The sequence below is a fragment of the Stegodyphus dumicola genome, chromosome 5, assembly GCF_044657685.1.
Source record: "Stegodyphus dumicola isolate Sdum_Otavi_A_Nest chromosome 5, ASM4465768v1".
Classification (NCBI taxonomy): Eukaryota; Metazoa; Arthropoda; class Arachnida; order Araneae; family Eresidae; genus Stegodyphus; species Stegodyphus dumicola.
Genome location: NC_140772.1, coordinates 200898666 through 200925183, shown reverse-complemented (window position 1 = coordinate 200925183; position 26518 = coordinate 200898666). Strand labels below are relative to the sequence as shown.

Here is a 26518-nt window from a genome sequence, read left to right as displayed (position 1 = left end):
AGACATCATTGTGATTTTTAAATTTTCTGCATTCAAGAAAGTATTGCCCAGATATTAATCTGATGGGGCAAAATCTCATAAAGAAGGTGGGTGAGAAAGAATTTCCCAGTTTAACTCCTGGATTTTTGTTTGATCATCCTAACACTACATAGTTGAGCATTGTTATTGCTAGAAGTTTACTTGTCTTCTGCTGAACAATGCTGGATGTTTGATGACAAATTTTGTAACAAATGCTTGTGATGATGGCAATATATTCTAGAACTGATGCTCTGGTTCATTTCCAAGAGCTCAAAAGTAAACAATATCTTCCATATCCTACCACATGCTGAACATAATTTTCTTTAGATGAAGATTAGGTTTAGTTGCTGGAAGTAGTTTTTAGCAAAGACTTAACCATTATTTCTTGCATTAAATGATAACATAAAGACTTTTTTTTATTACAGGTGCTGATATGACTAAAAAATGGGTCATCCTTTTGCCCTCTCAAAAGAAAGACCAATGGTCAAGCATTGGTGCATGCTCTCAGCTGACAGTTCAATAAATAGCTAATACAGCTACTGAACTGTCAGCTGATATTAAATTTCCATTTCTGTTTATCTTTTCAAGTTCATATAGATTATTTAGTATAGCACTGTGTGCTATACTATGTGCTATATTGTGTGACTCTCTATCATGATGGCCTTTTATCAATGAACAAAGGGATTAACTTCACCACAGCTGCTAGCTAGTCATTACCCACTTTTTGATGGTCTGTCCCATTTTAGTCACTAAGGTCATAATCATTCAGTCTAAAGTTTAAAACCAATGACAAGCTCGACCTAAGGATGTCAGCATAAGCATATCAGATACTTCTATTGGTACTTACGTATTAACACAACCATACTCGCAAACATTTAAAAGATGAAACATAAAAGTTACTTATCAGGTGCAAGTTAGTTGTTTTTCACAGCATTTTTTTAAACAAAATTTCCAAACTATTGATATTTATTGTAAGACAGCAAACATTATCAACATATGAAAAGAAAACATACTTTAGCAATTTAAAATACAAATTTTAGTAATTAAACATGGATTATGTGATACATTAAAAAATAAAATACATTTATCTTCAAATCATTATGTAATTTTTTCCTATTATTCTTTATAAATATACAGTAATCTGCTTTCACTTAACATCAGATAATTGCAGAAACTCGGCTTCATACAAACCTCAGCAGTACTGGCTATTTACCAAATGCATTTCCTTGTTGTTCGCTTTAGAGATTTTTGTGGCAAAATTCTGTATTCCTGTAGAAATCTTACCATAATTTTTTCCATTGCTGGCAAATCCCAAAAGCATAAATTTTAAAATTATGTTTAAGGCAAAAAAAAAAAAAAAAAAAAAAAAAAAAAAAAATCCCAATTTGTTTATAACGTCTGTTGGAAGTAGGAATACAATAAAAATGGTGATGTTGCCTGACTGATGGATTTGCGAAAAATTGTTATGCGTATGATTTCCAGAGTTTGGCATATTCAGAAAATTTGGTAACTTCCACAAAGGTGGTTATGATAACAAGCAAGACCCCCAAAATCTTATAGTCATTTCTTTCTTTACGACCTCATTTGGAGGAAAATAACTACTGAAATTTTAAATGGAAATTTACAAATATATAATTCATTATGAAAAAATGGTTATACCTGGGTTTCATTTCCATACATTTCATCTGCATATTCATTTAATAAATTATATGCCTCCTTAACACACTTATGTTCATTATTACCAGTTATTAAAAAGCCTCTTAGTCCAGATTCCAAAATTCCAGATTTATGCTTTTTAGGGGCCTGAAAATACTTTTTCTTATTCTTGCGTTTTGTTCTTTGAGAAGGCGCTGACATTCTACAGAAAAAAAGAAAAAAAAAGTTATAATACTTAATAAAAAAATTAAATTACATACAAAAATAGGCACAGCTTTTTAAAATAAAAGTATACAGTATGATTCAAAATTCCTCTAGTGCTTTAAAGACAGAACAGGTATGTAACAAATTAAATTTATACATGGATATATATCTAAGGAAATGCCATGCAGAGGTGTTACAAGCAACCAAATAAGAAGATTGATCTTATGAGATTACAGGAAAGCTTCGAGGGCCATTTGCCTGAGAGGAGGGATACCTTCGTGGAGGACTTTTGAAAGAAAACTGGCTTACATACACGTTATATTTTCTTAAACATTCATTTTATGAAAATATAAATTTTAAAAATGGGTAGGGAGGGGTTAAAATGATCATCAAAACATCTTTCCAGCACAATACAGTACAAAGTCTGAAATCCAGACACCAATCGAGTAAGTATATAAACAAACACAACAAACCAAATTAAAATAACAAGAAAATGCCCTTCCTTGTATACAAAGTCTAGGAATGGAAGCATAATACTCAACAAAAGAAGGCAAGTGTGCCACAATCGGATTCTCCCCCCCCCCCATTAATTGAAACTTTTGAAAGAAAACTGGCTTACATACACGTTATATTTTCTTAAACATTCATTTTATGAAAATATAAATTTTAAAAACTGGCTTACATACACGTTATATTTTCTTAAACATTCATTTTATGAAAATATAAATTTTAAAAATGGGTAGGGAGGGGTTAAAATGATCATCAAAACATCTTTCCAGCACAATACAGTACAAAGTCTGAATTAATTGAAATTCTTTGCAGAGTTAGTATTTTTCTATTTGACCTAAGCAATAAGGTCAATACATAATTCCCAATGTCTACATGTCATTTTAGATTTACACTGATGATCTAAAACCTTGACGATTCTGAATCTTGGACTTTGTAGTGTATAACCACTTTAGTTAACACTTCTCATGCTCGTATCTAAAACTTATAATTTTTTAAGTACTAATCATTTCTAGATGGGCAGCTCCTTACCTAAAATCTTGCAATAAATATTTCTCTAATAATTTTTTTTAGATCTTTGAAGCCAAAATAACAATCTTAATGAATTAAAGTTATCAAGGAAAGCAGTTTTAAAAGTTTCACCACGTGTCATTACTTTTGAAGATTACCTTCATTTGATTTTTAAAAAATTGCAAAATTTATGACTTAGTTAGCATAAAGGAGTTTGTACTTTCATTTAAAGAAAACAATTTTAATCAGTTGTGAACAGTTGCCATGTATATGTGGCAGATCATCCATACAGTTATGTCAAGTAGAACTACCTTGGTTGTAGCCCCCCAGTTGGTAAAGTAGTCACAGAAGCTGACTGCGATGCCGAAGGGCCTGGGTTCGAATCCCGGAGAAGACATGGATGTAACTGTCTGTCCCTTCATAGGAAAGGCAATGGTGGCCCACCTATTAGGTGCCTTCATAATAAAGAGACCACCACATCCGGCCTTGTATAAATTAATGGACTGGATTACGTTTGTAATTGTTCAGAATCTGCCATTGGAGGGGGGGGGGAAATCTCCTTGGCTGCAAATGGTTAATTACAATAATACAGCCTTCAATTTCAAGTGAAAAGATAAATCTGAAGCAATATCTTGAATTCTTAGATAAGCAGATTATTTCAAAAGTAGCCTACAGAATTTTTTTTTTTTTTTTTTTTTTTTCTTTTCTTCAATAAAGACTTCTGCCAATTTCTTGGTAAATTTTCTATGACTAAGTGTTTCTACAAGTTTACAATTATAACCATAGGATGACAAATTAAGATAGTTGGCACTTCACTTCACAATTATGAATAATGCCCTGTTAATCGAAAAGTATTTGCAATTTCAATAAAACAGAGAAATTACCTGCATCAAAATATAATTGTTCTACAAAATTTTCAAACGATTCCATTCAACTAGAAATACACAACTTTTAAAAAAAGTTAGAAATCAATGTAAATTAACAATTTACAATATGTAAATTTAACTAGATTTGGCATGCAACTGTTTTATGACTTTAAAAAATGTGAAAATGTTTCTAAATTTTCTGAGAAAGTTCATTTTTTGGCTATCAAAATCTTTTTTTTTTTTTTTTTTTTTTTTTTTTTTAATGTTATGAAGACAGTTTTAGCTGCTGACTTCATCTGATATTCTTCTTTAACCCAACAGCCAGTTTAGACTGCTCAGGTACCCATCGAAGAACTTTTGCATCTACTAAATAACACATATCCTGAATTATATCAAAACTGTTAAGGATGCTTATTTAAAAATAGGGTAAGGCCACTTATTAAATAACTATTGGAATTATTATTAAGAAAATAATTAAATACATGACTTTTTTCAGCCGTATATTTCCATGTACAGTACAAAGTCCGAGATTTGGACGTCCATTATGTGGAATGATCTAAAATCCGGACCTCAAAACCACCAACATTTTTAGTAAGCTTTATGCATGTGCATTAGATTCCCCCCTCCACACATAATAAAACATCTGGAGAGTTCCGATTCTTAATTTTACTTCGACACTAAATAAAATATCTTGTTATTGAAGAAACAATCATTTTAGCATAAATTTGTACGATCAGTAATTTGGCTCCGTTGCTGTGTATCTGCTTGGCACACATCTCAAACCGAAAAATTCCATATAGACATATCGTTGATCTGACGCCAACCTGATGAATCATTATTTATTATACTTTCCTTTCATCACTGCATATTTATCAAAACATGACAACTTGAGTAATGACTCATGTAGCGATGCCTAAACAATTTTTTTTTTTTTTTTTTGTTACTAGTTGAATAATAAAGAAGTATGGTAACCTTTTATGTTGACGTTACGCTTGGTGATGTTTACAGATTTAAGTTAAATGCACTAAAAACTGTTGACGAGGAAAAATTTACTAAAAATGTCTTTCCATATGCTAAAAATAGATTTTGTTGATGATACTCATAGACCCAAAGATTACATTTATGGCTATTTGAATTAAGAATAAGTGATCTGTTATTCACACAAACCCAGAACCAGCGCCAAGGCTCGTATGGCCGCACCAGGCCGAAAATTCAGGACCCACAGAAACTGCAACAGGCGGTAAGATATCTAGCACTGGCCCTCAATAAGGCTTAAGTATATGTGGGAATTTATTTATTCAGAACTCTGATAAGCCTTAAGCATGTGCAAGAAATAGACATAAGCATAATAAATAACTAAACTACTACAATTCAGGCTTAATTGTCTCAGTGCACAATAGAAGCAAGATAAAATTTAACTGAACAACATGTCGTTAGTCGCCAAGCTCATGATGCATAACCAAATATGTATAGTGAACAATAGCTAACATGATGCATAACCAAATATGTATAGTGAACAACAGCTAAATTTGATGATGATAGCTACAAATTTTAAGGGTTTTCGAATATCACAAAACAAAGGTGAAATTTCCAATTAACGGATTTTGTAAAGAAATGTGGAGAAGCGGTAACAAATGAAGATGATATAAAAGAAGTTTTTAATTGTGATGTTAATGCTTCTCAATTATCAATCAATTAATGAATGGTGAAATCTACAGCATGGTTCTAGATCCAGAAAATATCATTACAGATAGTGAAGAAAGTGACAGAGAAGTTACTGAAAACGAGAAAATTTCAATTGACAAGTTAGTCAAAATTATCGAAACGGCAGTTACAGGACTTCAACAATGTAACTCAACAAGAGATTATGTCTATCTACAGAATTAAAGAGAAAGTATTAGCACAAAAAACAAAGCAACTTATACAACTTAGATTAAAAGAAATGTTGAATGAAGTAAACAAATAAATATTAAGCCTTTTTTTTTTTTTTTTTTTTTTTTTTTGTAAATTTATGGCTGTTGTTGATGGATGCCATTTTTAATTGCACGTTGAATGTTAACAAAATCTGACTCGGTAATATTAACATTTATATTTAATTCTAGGATGATATATATTTTAACATATATTCACTTATACACAATCACATTGCATGTAGTTACAAGATGAGCTTTTTTCAGTTTGCAAGTCCGCATGAGTAAAAATCAAGAAAGTCATATTACAGCTACGATAACATCACGGAGGGATAGAGAGGTGAGTGCGTGCTTCACCGATGGCAGCCAGGAACCAAGTAACCAGTTCGAATTTTCCTCCAGAGAGGAAGAGGGAGAAAGCTGGTAGCGCCCTCTCTCGGGGCAGCGGACAAATAATAATCATAAAGAGTTCTCCACAGTATTCCCCCCCCCCCCGAGTAACCAAAGGTATGATGAAAAAATTCAGTTCACAAATATCTGGTTTTGAAGCGCACACGTCTTCCCGATCGTGTGACGACTAGTGGAGCACTGGGAGGAAGCGTAAGGTCGGTCGAAGGAGGAGTATCCGGAGTAGCAGTTGGATCCGGGGCGTCAGGAGGATCCCTGGTCACAGGAACCTGAGTGTTTGGAGCTTCAAAGAAAGCAGGCTTCAGATGAACTATGCTCAGGACAGTTTCCTTGTCGTGCACGAGAACAGTGAAATGCTTATTATTATGCACAGACCTTGAAGGGTCCATCGTATGGAGGAGTGAGTGGTGGTTTGACCGTTTCGCACAAACACATGAGTGCAAGTGTTCAGTGTGTGGTGCACGAAAGGGGCAGATTTGTTGTGGCACGAAGTAGGAGTCGGAGACAGCTTCTTCATCGCCTCTCGGAAAGTCTGGACAAAGGATGCTGGATCGACTGGAGCAGAGGATGGCTGAAAGAACTCAGATGGTAATCGAAGGGGTGTGCCATAGACAAGTTCAGCGGATGTACCTGCGAGGTCTTGCTTGAAAGAAGAACGCAAACCAAGAAGCACAAGAGGAAGTGAAGTAGTCCAACGGGTGTCATTACGGCACTTCAGGGCTGCTTTCAGGTCGCGGTGTAAGCGTTCCACTAATCCGTTGGCGGAAGGATGGTACGGTGAAGTGCAAATTCTGCGTATTCCAAGCATAGATGTCAGAGAAGCAAAAAGGTGTGACTGGAATTGTCGACCTTGATCAGTAGTCACAACTGATGGTACACCAAATCGTGCAATCCAACTGGTGATAAACTGTCGAGCCACAGAGTCAGCAGAGATGTCCTGAATGGGAAAAGCTTCAGGCCAACGAGTAAATCTGTCAATGCAGGTGAGTAGATATCGATAACCGTCAGATGGTGGCAGAGGACCAACGATGTCTATATGGACATGGTCGAATCGTTCGGATGGCATCGCAATTTTTCCAAAGGGCTATGTGTGTGCCGGGTAACTTTTGAACGTTGGCACATGATGCAGGAACGAGTCCAGTTGGCAATGTCCTTTAGCATGGATGGCCAAACGAATCTTTCTTGTATGAGCTTTTTGGAAGCCCGGACACCTGAGTGCGATAGGTTGTGAAAACAGTCAAAAACTTTTTTCCTGAACTCAAGTGGTATATAAGGTCGCAGTCTGTTGTTGGAAGTATCGCACAATAGTTGGAGGTCCCGAGTAAGTTATAATGACTGGAATTTCAGCGAGCAGTTTGGTCTTCACTCAGACGTTTTGGCTCCTCATCAGTGGCTTGCGAGTGAGCAATAAGCATGAAATCCAGTGGTGCATTGGCATCGATGCCCTGAATACGTGAGAGAGTATCCGCAACAACATAGCTGGAACCTGATATATGCTGAATATCGGTGCTGAATTGGGCTATAAAATTTAAATGCCGAATTTGTCTCGAAGCAGAATTTGATTTTGATGTGAATGCATAAGTTAGAGGCCGGTGATCAGTAAATATAGTGAAGTGTTGACCTTCAAGATTATGCCTGAAATACTTAATAGCTGCGTAAATAGCTAATAATTCTCTGTCATACGTGCTGTATTTTTGTTCTATAGGGGACAGCTTACGTGAGAAAAATCCTAGCGGCTGGTAGTCATTAGAATGTCGAACGTTTAAGACAGCTCCAATGGAAATGTCAGAAGCGTCGACCATAACACTCAGCTTTTGGTTAGGGGAGTGATAGGAGAGAGTTGCAGCATTACTAAGGTCGTGTTTACATTTTTCAAATGCCTGATTAAGTTTGTCGTTCCAAGGAACAGGACGTTTATCATTTTTTCGTGAGTCTTTTAAGAGTTCATTCAGTGAAGCTTGGGTCTCGGCTGCCTTTGGTAAGAAGCAGCGATAAAAGTTTATCATGGCTAAAAAACGTCTGAGCTTGACAATAGTGATAGGTTTTGGGAAGTCCACAATTGCTTTTGTTTTCTCAGGCAGGGGTTTTACAGCTGAGGCAGTAATGAGGCAACCTAAAAATGAAACAGATGGTTTTCCGAGTACACATTTGTTAGGGTTTAATGTCAAACCATGTTTATTCAAACGATCAAACACTTGACAAAGATGACGGATGTGCTCTTCTTCGCTAGTCGATGCAATAAGGATGTCGTCAAAATAAGGGATGCAAAAATCCAATCCAAATAAAACTTCATGTATAAAATGTTGGAAAGTTTGGCCTGAATTTCTTTGATTTGAAAGTAAACGGCATAGCCAAAAATTCAAAAAGACCAAAAGGGGTTGTGACGGCAGTTTTCGGAATGTCTTCAGGGTTAACAGGAATTTGATGATAGGCACATGCTAAATCAAGTGTTGAGAATATGTTCTTTCCTGAAAACATTTTAGTGCAATCCTGGATATGGGGTACAGGATAGCGATCCGGAACTGTAACGGCATTTGAGCGACGATAATCCCCGCTCGGTCACCAGTCGCCATTAGCCTTACGAACCATGTGCAGGGAGCTTGCCCAAAGACTTTTTGAAGGCTGAATGATGCCTTTTGATAGGAGAAAATCAAACTCTTGACGTGCAGCTTGAAGTAATTCTGGAGATAATCTTCTAGGTTTGGAGAAAATAGGATGTCCTTTAGTTTCAATGTGATGGAAAATCGTTGACATTGGTGGCCTCTCAAAAGTTTGCGAAGGATTCGTCAAGCTAGGGTAATCGGCAAGAATTTTGTCAAATTTTGAGCTACCCATCAAAATATGAATGCTAGTACTGAGCGGGTTCACATTAGGAAGTATACCTTAAACAGTTGTTTTTAACGTCTATGAGTAAGTTGAACTTTGTGAGAAAGTCAACACCTATGATGGGTTGATTGACGTCTGCCAGGATAAAAGGCCAAGTAAATGAGCGACGTAAGTTTAAATTGATGGTCAAAAGTTTGGTGCCATACGTTGCAATTTTAGTGCCGTTAGCGGCAAAGAGTTCCAATGCAGCTGGTATTTTGACATGCTGACTGTAACTCTTGGGAATGACAGATAAATCGGCTCCGGTGTCAATTAAAAAAGTCAGGTTTGAGGACGAATCGGCCAAAAGAATTCGATTGATGTGGCGGTCGCAACGTTGGGCGGCAAGCGATCGCCGATCTAGTTTTCCAACTGCCGGAAATTGCACGGAGAAACACATTTTCGTGCTTTGGAACCAAAATTAGTATGGTAGAAACAGATGTTGTTGCACGGTTCTTTATACTGTCGATAGCGTCCACTAGATCTATTACGCCTACTGGTGCATTTGGAATAGTCTCTTCATTCACAGGAACGCTCACGGCTGTTTTTGAGGGCTAGCGAAAGTTCATTTACCTGCTTTGTCAGTTCTGCAACTTGCTGTTCAATGGGAGAGGTAGATGCCGTAGCAGCACTATTTATGTGCGGGAGAGTTGCGAGATCTATAATTTTATCAGCTACAACTGCTAGTTTTGGGAGATCATCACTTAAGGCAGCAAGAATACTTTGTGTATTTTGCGGGAGACGAGATATCCATAGGGATTTCAACAAAGGTTCTCCAACGGTCTCTCCAGCGAGGTTTCGCATACGGCAAAGTAATTGTGATGGGCGTTGATCGCCAAGTTCTAGCCTTTGAAGAAGTGTACGTATCTTTGACTCCTCACTTTCAGAATGCAATTCAATTAAGCATGTTTTTAGTGTATCATATTTGCCAGTCACAGGTGGGTGTAAAACGATATCACAAACGCTATTGAGAATATCAGATTCGATTGCATATATCACATGATTGAATTTCGTGGAGTCAACAGTGATTCCGGCGATATCAAACTGGGCCTCTAGTTGTGCAAACCACAAAGTAGGGTTGACCTTCCAAAATGGGGGAGGTTTGACGGAAACACGTGAGATATTAAGATCGTCTGCGATGGGTTGTGGTGGAGGCATGATTCACAAAAACAAATATATATTGCCAATATGACACAAATAAATACACAATAATCAGTCACTAATAAGTTCACATACGACACTAGTGCAAAATAAATAAAGTTAATGTAAACATTAATGTGAGAGAAACACTTTTGCAGGTAAACTATTTTGCAGGTACCTAATCATTTCTTTCTGTGAATCTGAAACTTTACTGAACTTAAAAGCTTTTTCGATAGGAGCCAAAATCTTTGGAATCGAGGGTTTACAGGCTTGTGAGAAGTTAAAATTATATTTTAGAATTCTCTCTTGTTCTTCTGAAAGACTATGAGCGATAAGATGCCTAATCATTTCTTTCTGTGAATCTGAAACTTTACTGAACTTAAAAGCTTTTTCGATAGGAGCCAAAATCTTTGGAATCGAGGGTTTACAGGCTTGTGAGAAGTTAAAATTATATTTTAGAATTCTCTCTTGTTCTTCTGAAAGACTAGCATTAGAAATATTAACTATTGGCTTGATGTTTACAATGGGAAGATTTTTTGAACTACTTGAACTGGAAGACTGTAAAAGAAGTTTTTCGAATTTAACTGCAAGGGTGTTTTTATGACGGTTAACTGCATTCTCCGTTCTAGACCAAGACTTTTGTTCAAGGGCAGTGAATTTTGGATATGATTTAGCGAGTTCCAGATGAAGCTTATAGAGTTCATGTTCAATTTTGGACAATTGTTGACGTGTATCCCTTATCACGGACCGAAGTAAGGCAAGCTTGCAATTTAACAGAATTCTTGAAACGCGACTCGAAGGTTTTTGATTAATGCATGTAGATATCAGCCAGGATGGGACTGAGGGGGCTTCCCATGGCTAATCCCTCAGTTTGCTTGTAATATTTATTTTGGAAAACAAAATGTGTTTGGTTCAAACAGAGTTGAGTGAGAGAAATTAGCTCATCAATTTCGATGCAAGAGAAATGAAATTCGCGAAGTCTGGTTTCTAGACATCTTAATGCGAATTGTGCCAGATTATATGCTCTTCCCAAAATTCATAAAAGTGGTATTCCTTTCCGCCCTATTGTATCAAATTTAGGTACTGCCTCGTATCCATTAGCTAAATATTTAGTTTCTAGATTTTCCACTCTATTAGACAATAACATTTACACCATAAAAAATTCAATAGAGTTTGTAAAAAAGGTTAAAAACATTTCTCCTACTAATTTACTCATGGTTTCTTTTGATGTAAAATCATTATTCACCAATGTCCCAGTGGAGGGTGCATTAAGATGTCTAGAAACCAGACTTCGCGAATTTCATTTCTCTTGCATCGAAATTGATGAGCTAATTTCTCTCACTCAACTCTGTTTGAACCAAACACATTTTGTTTTCCAAAATAAATATTACAAGCAAACTGAGGGATTAGCCATGGGAAGCCCCCTCAGTCCCATCCTGGCTGATATCTACATGCATTATTATGAATCAAAATTGTTTGAAACTTTAAACTTCCCGGCATGGTTCCGCTACGTAGACGATACTTTTACCCTGTTTGAAGGTAATAAAGATGATTTAAATAAAGTTCTTTCAACAATGAATTCTATTGATCCTGCTATTCAGTTCACTTTTGAACTTGAGACTTGCAATTCTCTTCCGTTTCTCGACATTCTGGTCACACGTAACACATCCAACTTCAGTACTACAGTTTACCGTAAACCTTCATCGGTTTGCCTTCCACCACACTTTAAATCATGTCATCCGACAAAACAAAAGTTAGCTTCCTTTTATTCCTATGTTTTCCGTGCTCTTCAAGTTTGCTCCCCCAAACTAGCCCTTGATGCAGAACTAAATTATTTAAAAGCAATAGCTATTGACAGGGGCTTTTCACCCACCATTATTAATCAAGCAGTTAAAAAATTTTCATCTCAACACACTAAAAGCCACACTCTTATTTTAGGAGATTATAAAAATTCTGTTGTCATTCCCTTCTTTCCATCAATTAGCTATAAAGTTGCACATATTTTGCAGAAATTTAACTTTCGGGTTGTTTATTCTCCCATCAATAAAATTCCAACTTCTATACTCAAGGACCCCATTCCGGATATGAATTCCTGGGGTATTTATAGGATTCCTTGCCAGTGTGGTTTAATTTACATTGGCCAAACTAAGAGAGCCTTAAAATTTCGCGTCAAAGAACATGAGGCATATGTTAGAAAAAAGGAAACACAGAAGTCTTCTGTTGCTCAACATTGTTGGTCCGAAAATCACACTTTCAATTTTTCTGCTGCCAAAATTATTCAAAAAACATCTTCCATTGGAGAACTGGATTTTCTAGAGGCATTTCACATTCATAAAAATCTTCCTGTTCTAGTTAACGATCCTAATTCCAATCCAAATTTGCCTTCGGCTTTTAGAGAAATTATGTTTTAGTTCTGGTTTCGCCAACAGATGGCGCCACTTGCTTATTCTTGTCCAGGCTTTCTTATCTTATCTAATCATTATTTCCTATCTTGTTCATTTGCGGTTCTGCAGCTGAAGATGATGGTTCGGTAAAACCATCGAAACTAGTCCTGTGAAAATTTTGTAAATATAACGCTGATTTTTGTTGTTTGACTTCTGAATTAGTGTTCTTGATATTTCTTCATTGTTTATATTGATAGAATAAGCAGTTCCTTAATTTAATTTTTTCTAAAAATCACCATACTTCACTTACTTGGAATTTTAGATCAGTTTAGGTTATTGCCAGCACGCCATTCTTCTAGCTAAATTCTTTAGCATTCTTCTAGAAAGATCATTAATGAAGTATTAAAGAGAATTCTATAATTTAAATCTGTGACATATTTTTTTACTTGTAGAATCTGCTTGAATTTTAAAATTTTATTTATTTTGATTATAGTGGGAAGACAATCTACATTTGCCATTTTAAAAATAATTGCTGTATCAGAATTTGTCTGTATCTGTGAAGCATGTGGCAATTGATTTTTTTCTGTCAAAATCCTCTGCGATCAAATCATTATGTGAAAAAAGTAGAATATATGTTGTAAAACAATTCCTCCACTTTCCATAAAAAATGGTTATCCAAGTAAATCTGTAAAAATTTTATACCAAGCTAATGTAAGACTTTTTAGAACGTGGGACTTTGTGTTTTAGAAAATATTTATTGAATATAAGCTGAGAGCGAGTTTTTTTCTTCGAAAATTAATCCAAAGTTCAAAACTTGTTTCTAAGCTGAAATGCAAAAAACAAGGCGAAAAAAAAAATCCTTGTTGCCAAGCAGGTAAAACAGGTGGAATATTTTCCAATGAAATCACTGTAAACTAAAATACATGACACCAACGACAATTTTATCTGGAAAAATCCCAATCGTGGAATTGGGATTTTTCCTTTTTCCGGGTATTAGATCATCAGTTTAAATCTAGTAGATGGCATGTAGAAATGATAAAATTAAAAATATAAAATCATTATGAAATGATACAATATACAATTTACTATAATTATGATTATTTATGAAATAATGAAACATTTATGATCTAAAGGGTATCAAAATTTACAAAAAAAAGCTTAATATTTATTTGTTTACTTTATTAAACATTTCTTTCAATGCAAGTTGTTTAAGTTTCTATGACTTTTGTGCTAATACTTTCTTTTTAATTCTGTACACAAACAGTTTCTTGTTCAGTTAACGTTGTTGAAGTCCTGTAATTGCCGCATCAAGAATTCCGACTAACTTGTCAATTGAAATTTTTTTGTTTTCAGTAACCTGTCACTTTCTTCACTATCTGTAGCACTATTTTCTGGATCTAGAACCATACTATACAGAGCTTAACCTTCTAAGCGGCAAGGTCGTATATATAGGGCCTAGAATATTTTTTGTGACATCTGTAAGAACATATATATACGTGAATATTAAAATATGTCAGAGAAATTAAGCCAATATATCAAAAGTACACAAATCCGAGTATGTAATACCAGAAGTGTTTTTACATTAAATTCAAAAACATAATTTGTTCTTATAGTAGTTTTGGGAGATTTGTGCTTTCTTAGCAAAAACCCTGGCGGCTGAGAGGGTTAAATTGCACCGGAGCCCGGTTCCGATACTTCTCAGTTTTCGAGATAAATTATAATTTCAGGCATAGCGCACCGGAGCCCTAAATGAAACGGCTCCGGCTCTTCTATTATGTAAGTGAGCCACAATTTTAGCACATAAATTTTGTTTTAATAGTAAACATGCCTTAAAAAATAAATTCTAACTTCTGAATGCAGGCTTGTATTTCTCTCGCACTCTTACATAGAGGTCGAGACTTTTAAGGCAAGAGCCCTCCAATCATATGTCAAAGGCTTATTCTCCAGAATATGCAATGAGTTTATGAAAGCGGGTAAATTTTGTATTTCTCAAAGAACTAAAAGTGATACCCTGGTCATGCACATTCCACGCTAGTGACTTCCTACTGCAGAGCTCCTGTAGACTTTCTGAATGATGTAACCAAATGCGGAACCACTGCTGTCGTTTGTACAGAGAAGTCTTACGTTTATTCTCACGTTGTATTCAAGAAAATGTATTCAAGGAAAATTTCTGCTTCATGGCTAGTATTTTTATCGACAGAATAATACTAGTCTCAGCGATCAGAAAGTCTTGAACTCTCCCCTTTTTATTTTCAAAGTTAAAATTTTCCGTTAAATTTCTTTCCATATCCTCATACTCTTTCTAGAATTCTCACTATTCTCCTTGTACTGCAAAAAAAAAGTGGTACCTGTCATCCCTTGGAATAGTACATTACACGTATAATCAGGGCTTAAACTCAGACTGAGCTGCTTCTTCTGCTAAGTGGAATTTCCAGCCCAGTGTCCCAAATAAGACAAGGTCCTATGCATTTTTTTCTATTTAACTATTTGAAATTAATTTAATAATTTATTTGCTGTCTCTTTATCACTTTAAATTTATTATTTATTTGTTTAATTAAATTAAATCAATTAATTATTTAAGTGATTAAATTAATTAAAATTAATCTTAATTTAAATTTATTATTTAATTATTTTAATTTTTAGCTATTTTATTTATTTATTTTTTCTTTCCTTCCTCCCAGTCTTCCATATGGCTCTGACACTTCTAATTTTAGAAATTAAGCCCTGATACTACAGATTTTGTCATCTATTAACTGATTGATGATTGAGGAGCATTATCACCACAATGAAAATTTCTTTTATATCATCTTCATTTGTTACCGCTTCTCAACATTTCTTTACAAAATCCGTTAATCGAAAACTTCATCTTTGGTTTGCGATATCAGAAAACCTTTAAAATTCGCAGCTATCATCATAAAATTTAGTTATGATTCACTATACACATTTGGTTATATATTATGAGATTGGCGACTAACAATGAAGTTATTCCACTAAATTTTATTTTGCTTCTATCGCGCACTGAGACAATTAAGCCTGAATTGTATTAGTTTAGTTATTTATTATACATACGTCTGTTTCTTGCATGTACTTAAGGCTTATCCGAGTCCTGAATAAATAAATTCCCACATATACTTATTGAGGGCCGGCGCTAGATATATTACTGCCTGATATAGTCTCCGTGAGTTTTAAATTCTGCTACCAAGAACCTCCCTTTCTCTTCCCTAAATTCTGCCCCCCGGTGCAACCATACGTGCCCTGGTACTGGTTCTGGGTTAATGTGAATAACAAATCAGTTATTCTTGGGCCTATGAATATCATTAACAAAATCTATTTTTAGGCTAGGGAAAGAAATGTTTGTTAAATTTTTCCTCATCAACATTTCTTTGCCAAGCATAATATTTACATAAAAGGTTACCATGCTCTTTATTATTATTTACTAACATAAAAAATTATTTAGGCATTGCTAAACGAGTCATTACTCAAGTTGTCATGTGTTGATAAACATGCGGTGATGAAGAAAAATATAATAAATAATGATTCGGCAGGTTGGCATTAGGGATATAAAATAATAGTAGGAGTAAAATCAAGGATGTATCTATGTAGAATGTTTTAGTTTGAGATGTATGCCAAGTAGATATGCAGCAACGGAGTTAAATTATTAATCATACAAATTTATGCTAAAATGATTGTTTCTTCAATAACGGGGTATTTTATTTAGTGTCAAAGTGAAATTAAGAATCGGGACTGTCCACATGTTTTATTATGCGTGGAGGGGTAATCAAATGCACATACGTAAAGCATACAAAAAAATGAAATTTGAAAAAGTCAGTGGTAGCTCTGAGGTCTGGATTTTAGATCATTCCGAATATTGGAAGTCCGGATCTCGGACTTTGTACTGTATTATTAATATTAAAATTAGGCATTATTTCTTTTCTATTTGCAGAGATTCTCCCTAAAATATTTTCCCAAATAAGAGATGATATTTTAGCTTCTGAGGCATCTTTTAAATCAAAAAAATCTGAGTCGATTTATAATTAATGCTCTCTTTGGTTCATTTGAAATTAGACCTTTTATTTTAATAGTGAAATGCATTAAACATTGGTGCTAATTTCCATATACTTAACTTTCTATGAATATTTCTGAAAAGGAATAAAAAAGGGATTTTTTTAAAATTATTTAAAACTTATAGCTGGCTTATTATAAAATGTAAGGAAACAATTCTTTTAATTATACTTAACAGATTTTTTTTACGCTTAATATCAACAATACATATTCTAAAACTCTTCTCTTCTTTATAACTTCTGCATTTCATAGAATTTTTTTTACAATACCTTTTTCTTAACAGATTGCTTTCCAGTATGAACAATTCTTGCTTAAATAGTTTTATAAACATATTTATCAACAGAATTTCAATTTATGTTTACAAATAAAGGTTATTATATATTTAGATAATATTTATAATCACTATAAATTTAGATATACAGTCAAAAGTCATTAATTCGGACACCCATAATCCGGACCTCAAAGCTAAAAACATTCTGCGCATGCGCCGCGTTGACACATGCGCATAGGCGTTTACGCATGCACGTAAGACCTTTTACCACTGCGCATATGCGTGTGCGCAAGTGCAGAATACGTTTTCGCGTGCACGTTTTATGTATAACAGACGGCATAATCTAAAATTATCTAGTTATCTATTTCAGTTAATGTTGATGATTGCGTTGTTCCTTAATCTTCGAATTGGATCTGGATTATTATTTTTTGCAGACTGTAATAGCAATTTTATAAAAGTAAACTTGAACTTTTGATTATCTCAAATAGAATTTCCGATTCTGGAGCTCCCAAAGGATCGTACAAAACGAAAGTGTGTTTCGATGTCCATCAAACAAAAAGTGGAATTGCTGCAAAAAATGGATAAAGACATGAAGAATGTGACAGAGAGGTTGGTGAAAACGAAAAAATTTCGATTGACAAGTTAGTCGGTATTCTCGGCACAACAATTAACGGGACTTGAACAGCGGAACTTTGTAACTGAACAAGAAATTGTGTCTGTTTATAGAATTAAAGAGAAAGTATTATCACATAAAACGAAGCAACTTAAAACAACTTATATTGAAAGAAATGTTTAATAAAGTAAACAAATAAATATTAAGCTTTTTTTTTTTTTTTTTTTTGTAAATTTTGATACCCTTTATATTATAATTGTTCTTTATTTCATAAATTAAGGTTTCATATTTTTAATTTTATAATTTCTGCATGCCATCTTACGAGATTTAAACTGATGATCTATAATCCGGAATCACCGAAGTCCCGACGAGTCCGGATTAACGACTTTTGACTGTATATATCACATCATAAGAAAAATAGGTTAATCTTCGGATTATGGAGACTTGGCGATTTTTTGGAGAAAATTTGGCGACCAACCCTGCTACAGCAACTTGCAATTTTTTTTTTTTTTTTTTTTTTAAACGCCATTTTGTTTTTACGAAGTAAAGGCCTTTTTTTTTTTTTAACTCAACATTTTTTTTTCCTAACAATCTGCTAGCCGAATTACGATTATGCTAGAACTTTCATGGAACAAAAGTGCTTAATCATGACGAAGATTAGGTGCAAAATTGGGAGAAAGTGCAGAATCGCCCACTGCTTGCCGCATTTTTAAGAATTGCACATACACGGTATCCTTGTACACATCGACCTATTTAAGGTAAGGACCTTTGAACCTTCAAAAAACCGAAATTTTAAAAAAATATATATTTTGAATATTCATAGAATTCTGAATACTGTGCAAAAAACCGCATCAAAATATCATCATTAGTTTTTGAGTTATGAGCTTTCATATAAAGCTCACTCTAGAAAATAACCATTTAAAGAGACGCCAGTGCTTGTTTACGTTTGCAGCTGTTACTTCCGCGTTTGTCCCACTCACCTGTTTTATGACTTTAGACTGGGAATTTTTATCTTTATTTCTTTCCCCATGGTTTATTTAATGCATGTTCGTACAGTAGGAATGCTACCACTCAACTTATTTCATTTTACATTTGCTTATATCTAGAAAGCGTGGCAAAAGATTTGTTTGATTTTCAGTGAGTGAATAACTGTAGATTTTTACCTAATTTTCCATATTTTGCTTGAAAACAAATTAAACTATATGTTTTATTAAGCATGGGAAAAGATTATTATTGTTTTGTTGGTTATCGATCCAGAAAAAGGAGATTTCATGGCAAAAAGTCTGACAATTTGAATGCAAATCAGAACGTATCTGCATCTGAGAAAAAAATAAAATTGGAAACTTCACAGAGCAAGTATGAAATTGATTCTTCTCTGGAAAATAATTTTCAAGGTTACAGAATTATAGATATTTGTTTAATGCACCAAGAACTTAAAAATTATCTTTGTTGCAAAATTTGTCACTCAGAAATTGAAATAATAGAAAGTAAAGTGACTGGGATATCTTCAACTACGTCCATCAATTGTACAAAATGCTCGCAAATTAACGAATTTTAGACATCACGTATGATTGGTGTGAAGCAGAATTAATTTGAAGTAAATTTAAGAATCGTGTATGCTATGAGATGCATAGGTCAAAGCCTAGCAGGTTTGGAAAGATTTTGCAGCATTATGGATTTCCCGGCTCTATTATCTCAAAAATCTTATGACAAAGCTGTGAAGAAGATTGGACAAGCAACAGCTACAGTTTCTAAAATTTCAATGAAGGAAGCTGCATTGGAAGAAATATCATTATCTGATAATTCTGAAAATATTACTGTTTCGGGTGATGGTACCTGGAAAACAAGAGGCTTCATCTCCCAAATTGGCGTATGTACTTTAATCAGATCAGAGAGTGGAAAAGTTATTGATGTTGAAGTGCTAACTTCTTTTTGTAAAGGTTGCGAAAGAAATGTAGCTTCTCATGACTGCGTAAGAAACCATGAAGGCTCGGCTGGAAAAATGGAAGTCATTGGAATGCTACACATGTTTCAGCATTCAATAAAGGAGAGAAATGTGCGTTACTCAAAATATCTTAGCGATGGAGACTCAAAAACATTTTTGGAAATCAGCAAAGACAAGCCATATGGTCAAGAAGTGACTGTAGAAAAACTGGAATGCATTTGCCATATTCAAAAAAGGATGGGCACCAGACTCAGAAAGTTAAAAGCTGATATGAGGACAAAAAAAATGTGCTGATGATAAACCACTTTCAGGTAAAGGACAGTTAACAGACAAGCTAACTGACCAACTGACTGATTATTATGGCAATGCGATACGAGAAAATAGTGGATCTTTACAAAACATGCAAAAAGCAGTGTGGGCAGTATGGTGTCACATAAGATCCACAGATGACAAGCCCATGCACTTTTTCTGTCCTGAAGGAGATAAGTCATGGTGGAAGTTCCAAAAGCACGAAGCTTTAGAAGATTCCAATAAAGAAATTTTTCATCATAAGAAGACTGTACCTTTAGCTGTAATGAACTGTATAAAAAAAGGTTTTTACAGACTTATCTGAACCAAAGCTTTTAAAGCGGTGTTTAAAAGGAAAAACGCAGAATCCTTAAATTCTATGATTTGGAAATTTTGTCCGAAAACTTCTGGGTGTGATGTAAAAGTTGCTGTTCATGAAGCTGTGGTAGCTTTTAATGAAGGTAATAAGGGTAGCCTAGATGTAATGAGAGAAATGGATGTTACCCCAGGTCATAATGCAACTACAAGTGCATTTGTTGCTGATAAACGAAGGATTCTCGCAGCTGAAAAGAAAGCCTGTTTAATGGCAAAAGAGGCTAGGAGAGCTAAGCGAATGTCCCAAAAGAATGCTAATGCATTATTATCTGAAAAAGAAGGAAATATTTATGAAGCAGGTGGACACTAGCAAGGGAAAAAATATATTACAGTCAAAAGTCGTTAATTCGTACACCAATAATCCGGACCTCAAAGCTACAAACCGTCCCGTTGACGCATGCGTGTAAGACCTTTACGGCTCCGAATATGCGTGTGCGCATAATACGTTTTCACATGCGCGTTTAATGTATAACGGACGGTATAAGCTAAGCTAAAATTACCTAATTCAGTTAATGTTGCAGATTGCGTTGTTCCTTAACCTTCGAATTGGATCCGGCTTATTATTTTTTGCAGACTGTTAGAGCAATTTTATAAAAGTAAGCTTGAACTTTTGATTATGTCAAATAGAATTTCTGATATATATTTACTAATATGTAAAGGATCTACAAAGCGAAAGTACAGTGTCTCACATAACTGATGGGACACTTGTGTTTTACAAAAGGAAACTGTTGTAAAATAAATTTAAAAAACATGTAAAAATTTTTTGTGGGTATGTTTCATACTTAAATTTAGTAACAATTATTACATAACATTCATTTTCTCAAAATATTAAAATATTAATTTAATAAAAATGCAATTGTTTAAAACGGAGCAAAAAATGACTCACATAAGTGATGGGACACTTACTTTTCCATCAAATATTTATCCAAAAATTTTACTTTTTAAAAGGTTTTAATATTTTGTTGGATTTCCTTTTACTTTTAAAACATGATTTAATCTTCTTCGGATAGATTCGACTAATGTTTTTGTGATTTCTGGAGTGATTTTACCCCATTCTTCTTGAAACACCGATTTTAATTGTTGTTTTGAAGAAATGGTGTGTTTGCGAACTCTTGATTCCAATTTTTGCCAAATATTCTCTATGGGATTTAAGTATGGAGATTGTGGTGGTGTTTTTATTATTTCAGGACAGTTATACAGCAGCCAGAGTCTAACGCTCAAAGCAGTGTGCTTGGAGTCATTGTAGTGGTAGAATTTAAAATCGTTATGAAAGTTCAATTTTTGTGCTGAAGATTTCAAATTTTGATTTCAAATGTCAATATACTTGTACTGATCCATTATACTGTCAATAAAAACAAGATTACCAACTCCAGCGGACGACATACACCCCCGTACCATGACTCCTCCTCCTCCATGTTTAACTGTTGGCACCAAGTTCTGTTTGTGAAATTCTTCCCTGGGTTTTCTCCACATGAAGATTCTACTGTCAGAACCAAATATATTAAATTTACTCTCATCAGCAAATATAACTTCATTCCAGTAATCAGAATTCTTATTTATGTTGGATTTTGTGAAAGCCAGTCTGAGTTTACTATTCTTTTCACTTACGAAGAATTTTTTCCTGGTTGCTCTACCGTGATATCCAGCAGATCGAATTACTCTTCTAATAGTCTCAGGGTTAACAATTACTCCATATAAGGCTTGTAAAAAAACAGCAACTTTAGGAGCACTCATTCTTGGACTTTTTTTAATATTTCGAACGATAATGCACTCTATTCCATTGGATAGCTTTGATGGTCGGCCAGGTCTTCTTTTATCCTGAATGATAGGATTCATTTTATATCGTTTAATGATATTAAAAACTGTTGAATGACTCAAGTTAACTGTTTCAGCAGTTTCTCTAATAGATTTTCCATGTTCAATATGCAAATTAATAACTAATTTTCGAATTTCAGGCAAAGTGTCTTTTCGTTTAGCATGCATGGCTGCACAGAGATAAAAAACACAAAAATTCCAAAACAAACTGGAGAGAAATACTGCAGAAGATTTTATAAATTATTGCCAATTGCTTTTGAGTAAAAATAAAAAACCCAAAAAATATTTTTATTGTAGTATGTAGTAGTATCTAATGGTGTCCCATCACTTATGCGAGTCATTTTTTGCTCCGTTTTAAACAATTGTATTTTTATTAAATTAATATTTTAATATTTTGAGAAAATGTATGTTATGTAATAATTGTTACTAAATTTAAGTATGAAACACACCCACAAAAAAATTTTACATGTTTTTTTAATTTATTTTATTACAGTTTCCTTTTGTAAAGCACAAGTGTCCCATCACTTTTGTGAGACGCTGTATGTTTCGAAGTCCATTAAACAAAAAGTGGAATTGCTGCAAAAAATGGATAAAGGCATATCCTTTGTTTATCTAAACTTTAACGTTTGTTTATCTAAACTTGTTTATCTTTAACGCCGGAGCACCACGCAATGAATTGGAAGTTGATCTGTCAGCACTATCCTTATCTTCAGGGCAGACGTTTTTATTTTATTTGGCTTATAATTCCTTACTAAATGTAGTATTTCATTTCGATGTACTCCGTCTTTGATACGATTTAAATCAAATTCCTCGGCATTATAATTCACTTCCGATAGTGAAGAAAGTGACACAGAGGTTATTGAAAACGAAAAAATTTCGATTGACGAATTAGTCGGTATTCTCGACACAGCAATTATAGGATTTGAACAGCGGAACTTTGTAACTAAACAAGAAATTATGTCCGGTTAATAGAATTAAAGAGAAAGTATTATCACATGAAACGAAGCAACTTAAACAACTTAAAAGTGTTTAATAAAGTAAACAAATAAATATTAAGCTTTTTCTTTTTTTATAAATTTTGATACCCTTTAGATCATAATTGTTCTTTATTTCATAAATTACGGTTTCATAGTTTTAATTTTATAATTTTTGCATGCCATCTTACCAGATTTAAACTGATGATTTATAATCCGGACGAGCCGTAGTCCCGACGAGTCCGGATTAACGACTTTTGACTGTATTGTGAAAAAACGTAAAGTTTAACTTTAAAGTCATTTTTCTCAAAACTGTGTTTTTGACACTTATCCATAAGATTTAAAAAAATATTATTGATGGAATTTTCTGAAATTGCACATATATGTTAAAAATACCCATATGCATGGAATTAACATGAAAGTGATTTTTAATTTTTTTGTTTTGTTTTGATCCATATTAGTAAAAAAAAAAAAAAAAAAAAAAAAAAAAAGAGTAAGTAAATTAAAATTCAATATTTTTCTCAATTTTAAAAATATTAATTATGAATATAATTGTAATTCCTTAATTCATTCTATAGCCAATACATTTAGCTTTATTTTGAGTCAAGAATCGAAAGTGTAACTACATTTTATTTAAAGATATCTTACGGACAATAATATGCTATTATGTTTCATTTTCAATATACAATCAATATCTAAAATTTAATTTTAAAAAAAGTTCTCAACTTAAACTTCCCATTTAACTTGTTTCTATATCTGCATGTTTTTATTTATATGTAGCATAAATTATATGACTGTGTGGTTAATATCCTGTATATGAGGCCATTTCAAACATTGGTCAAAAAATTGGAAAAAAGTGAGCTTGAAAGGTCCTTACCCCCCTTAAAAAAACATCCCAGAATTGCACAAAAATGGCATTGCGCACACTCTTGACTTTATCCATGTACACTGCTAAAGTCCCAGCTAGTAACCTTTATCGCCTTACCAAAATGTCGCCAAACTACCTGTTACCATATTCCAAAGATTAACCAAAAATATTTTTGAAGCACTATCATTTTCTGCAAATATTTCCTACGACTAGAAGATTTTATTAATTTTTAAAACTCTCATTTAAATACTTAGATACATTTGCACATTTTACACAAAACATAACAGTGATTGATTTTGCTGTAAATCTTGAAAATCATAAAGTCCACCATATACCCTACGAATCAATTACTAATACATTTTTAATGCTACATCTTAATGGGAACATAACACTCCAGAGTTTTTAGACCTCTATAGGTGTTAAATGTCAATCACTTTTAACTGGGGGGGGGAACTGCTGCGAAACAAGGATACAGAACTTGATAAAAAAAAAAAGGGCCTAGTAGAATTTTTTTATTGTGTAAGAAAATATACCATTTAAATAGACTATCGTTTTTAAAATGTTATGTTTCCAGTGAATTTTGGTCATCCCACGAACTAAGTGACTCGAGATCACTTTTATCATCCCAATCTTCATGTACTTTTCTAGTTACTTCAGAAAAAGTTGAATTATGTATTAGATTTGAATTCTGATCATCTTTTGCACTTTTTGGAGTACTACATTTAGGCATTTTATCATCACAACTATAATTTTTTGCTACTTCAAAATCTGCTGCTTCTGACACCTTATTAGCATTCACATCAATCTCTGTGGCATAAGAACAGTTCAGTTTTTGATTAATATTTAAGTCAACATCTGCAGCATTAGCAGAACAATCTCCCCCTCCATCAAAACTGGACGTCAGAAATCCAGTACTTTCAACTTTAGGTGAGAAATGATTTGACTTTTTACAAACTTCATTTTTTATTTCCATCACAGTATTTACACCACTTACAGCTTGCTCACTAAATCTAATTTTTTTATGTCTTTTTTGTTTTAATTTTGACAATGCCACTTTCTCCGCATGTGAATTTATCTCATCACGAATATTCATAAAATTTTTATGCACCTTGCATAATCCTTTTAATTCTGAATACACAAGTTTCATTTTCTCTTCAAATTCAGTAGAAGATAATCTACCAATTTCTGGTCCAATATTAAAATATTTCAGCTTTTGTTCTAAAGTAGATTTTATTTGATCAGGAGAGGAAGACTCTGTAAGTATAAAATCAGGTTGATCAGCTCTACATAATATTTCACTACATTTATTATTTTTAGATTCTTTAATTGGACCAATGAGCAGAGAGGTATTACTACATACTTCTTGTTTAGAATGTGATGATTTATGCTTTTCTCTGAATATTTTAGGGGAAGACAAAATCTGCATTATTCGATTTTCAAATTTTTTCTCCAAACCTTCCAAATAATCTGCTGAATCAATTTTTTTTGCATTTAAATTCGTTAAAGCATCTAATCTTGCTAGTTCATTTTTTACCTCACAAAATTCCTTCTTCCAGTGAACATTACTTTCTTGCAACTGGCTTAAAAATACAGCTTGCAAGTTTTGCAACTGGGTTGACATATTATTTCGTAATTTGTAAAATTCTGCCTCTTGCTGTTTGAGAAGTTTTTCTTCAGTGAGAGATATCTTCGTACAAATATCTTCTCTGGATGTAACATTATCTTCAACCAGTTGAAACAATTCATTAAATTTCTTCTGCAGATTCTGCACTCTATTTTCGGTATCCATAAATTTTAATTTTAATTCATTTACTTCATAGGATTTTTTATCAGTGTCTATTTTTTCAGATTCTTTCAAATTCAAATCTTGTGCATGTTTCTTAAAATGGATTTCATCTGTACAAGATGTAAAAGAATTATATTTTAATTCACCAAGTGAATAAGACGGATGACTATGTATTAGTATTTGTTTCACACAATTAAGTTCTTTCTTTAAATAACCAAATTCTCGGTCTAAAAAACTGACAAGATTAACAGATGGCTTCATATTATCAATTTCTAAATCCGTAAAACTTAACTTACGATGGTGATGCAATATTCTTTCTGGATGTCGTCTAAAAATATGTTTAAGCAAATACTTCGGAGCGATAAATACTTTAGTGCAGTAACAACAACAGTTATGTTTCAAGTAAGGCACTTCATAGTTAATTTTGTTTTCCCCTTTTTCATGATCATTTTTATTACAAAACGCTTTCTTCTTTTTTCGGACATCGTTGATCAATTCAGACGTTTTCTCATGCACTTTTTCCATAACGACAATCCCCGTTTACAAATTACTTAAGAAATTTGTTTGTTAATTTTTTTTAATTTAAATGATTGCACGCATTAGTAACTTGGCGTTGTTATTTGGGTTAAAGCATTTAAGTTGATTCGTAAACATAGTTCCTGCTAGATTAAACGTATTACACTGCATTCAGTTACTGTGCAATTATCTCAATAACATTCTTTTTAATTTCACTGAATGTACAAAAAAAAATCATACTACAATAATCACATCATTAAATTAGAAATAGAAATACGACAGTATGTTTTAAAAGTTATAACTTACGTTGAATATAACGTTTAGGATTGCTGTGTTGCTGATGATGCCAATTTTTAATTTCGCGCGAAACATTAAGACTAATAAAATGTACTACAAGAAATCAATTTTTATCATAATAAATTATTTACTCTTAAAATATGTATATTTAAAAATTCAAAATCATTCAGGTCAGTAATTTTATGATAATTAATAATACTGTTTGATTGTATTTAACTTATAAAATAGTGTCTTCCCATG

The 26518-nt window shown here is 33.5% G+C and overlaps 2 protein-coding genes across 2 annotated transcripts in view; both read right to left on the bottom strand.

Moving 5' to 3' along the window:
* The window catches only part of LOC118202552 (THUMP domain-containing protein 1), a 46947-nt gene extending 20512 nt beyond the window's left edge, over window positions 1-26435 (bottom strand). The window contains exons 1-2 of the mRNA XM_085817542.1: window positions 26288-26435; window positions 1678-1876 (exon numbers count right to left, since the gene is read on the bottom strand). Coding sequence (XP_085673668.1) covers window positions 1678-1875 — 198 coding nt within the window. The 5' untranslated portion in view covers window position 1876; window positions 26288-26435. The remainder of the gene's footprint in view (window positions 1-1677; window positions 1877-26287) is intronic.
* Window positions 9464-10102, bottom strand: LOC146997387 (uncharacterized). Its single transcript, XM_085817547.1, has one exon. It carries the CDS (start codon window positions 10100-10102, stop codon window positions 9464-9466), a length of 639 nt encoding a protein of 212 aa, XP_085673673.1.
* Window positions 26436-26518: the final 83 nt, after the last annotated feature.

Coding starts and splice junctions, on each gene's coding strand:
- LOC146997387 (XM_085817547.1), bottom strand. CDS start 10,102: ATGCCTCCACCACAACCCATCGCAGACGATCTTAATATCTCACGTGTT.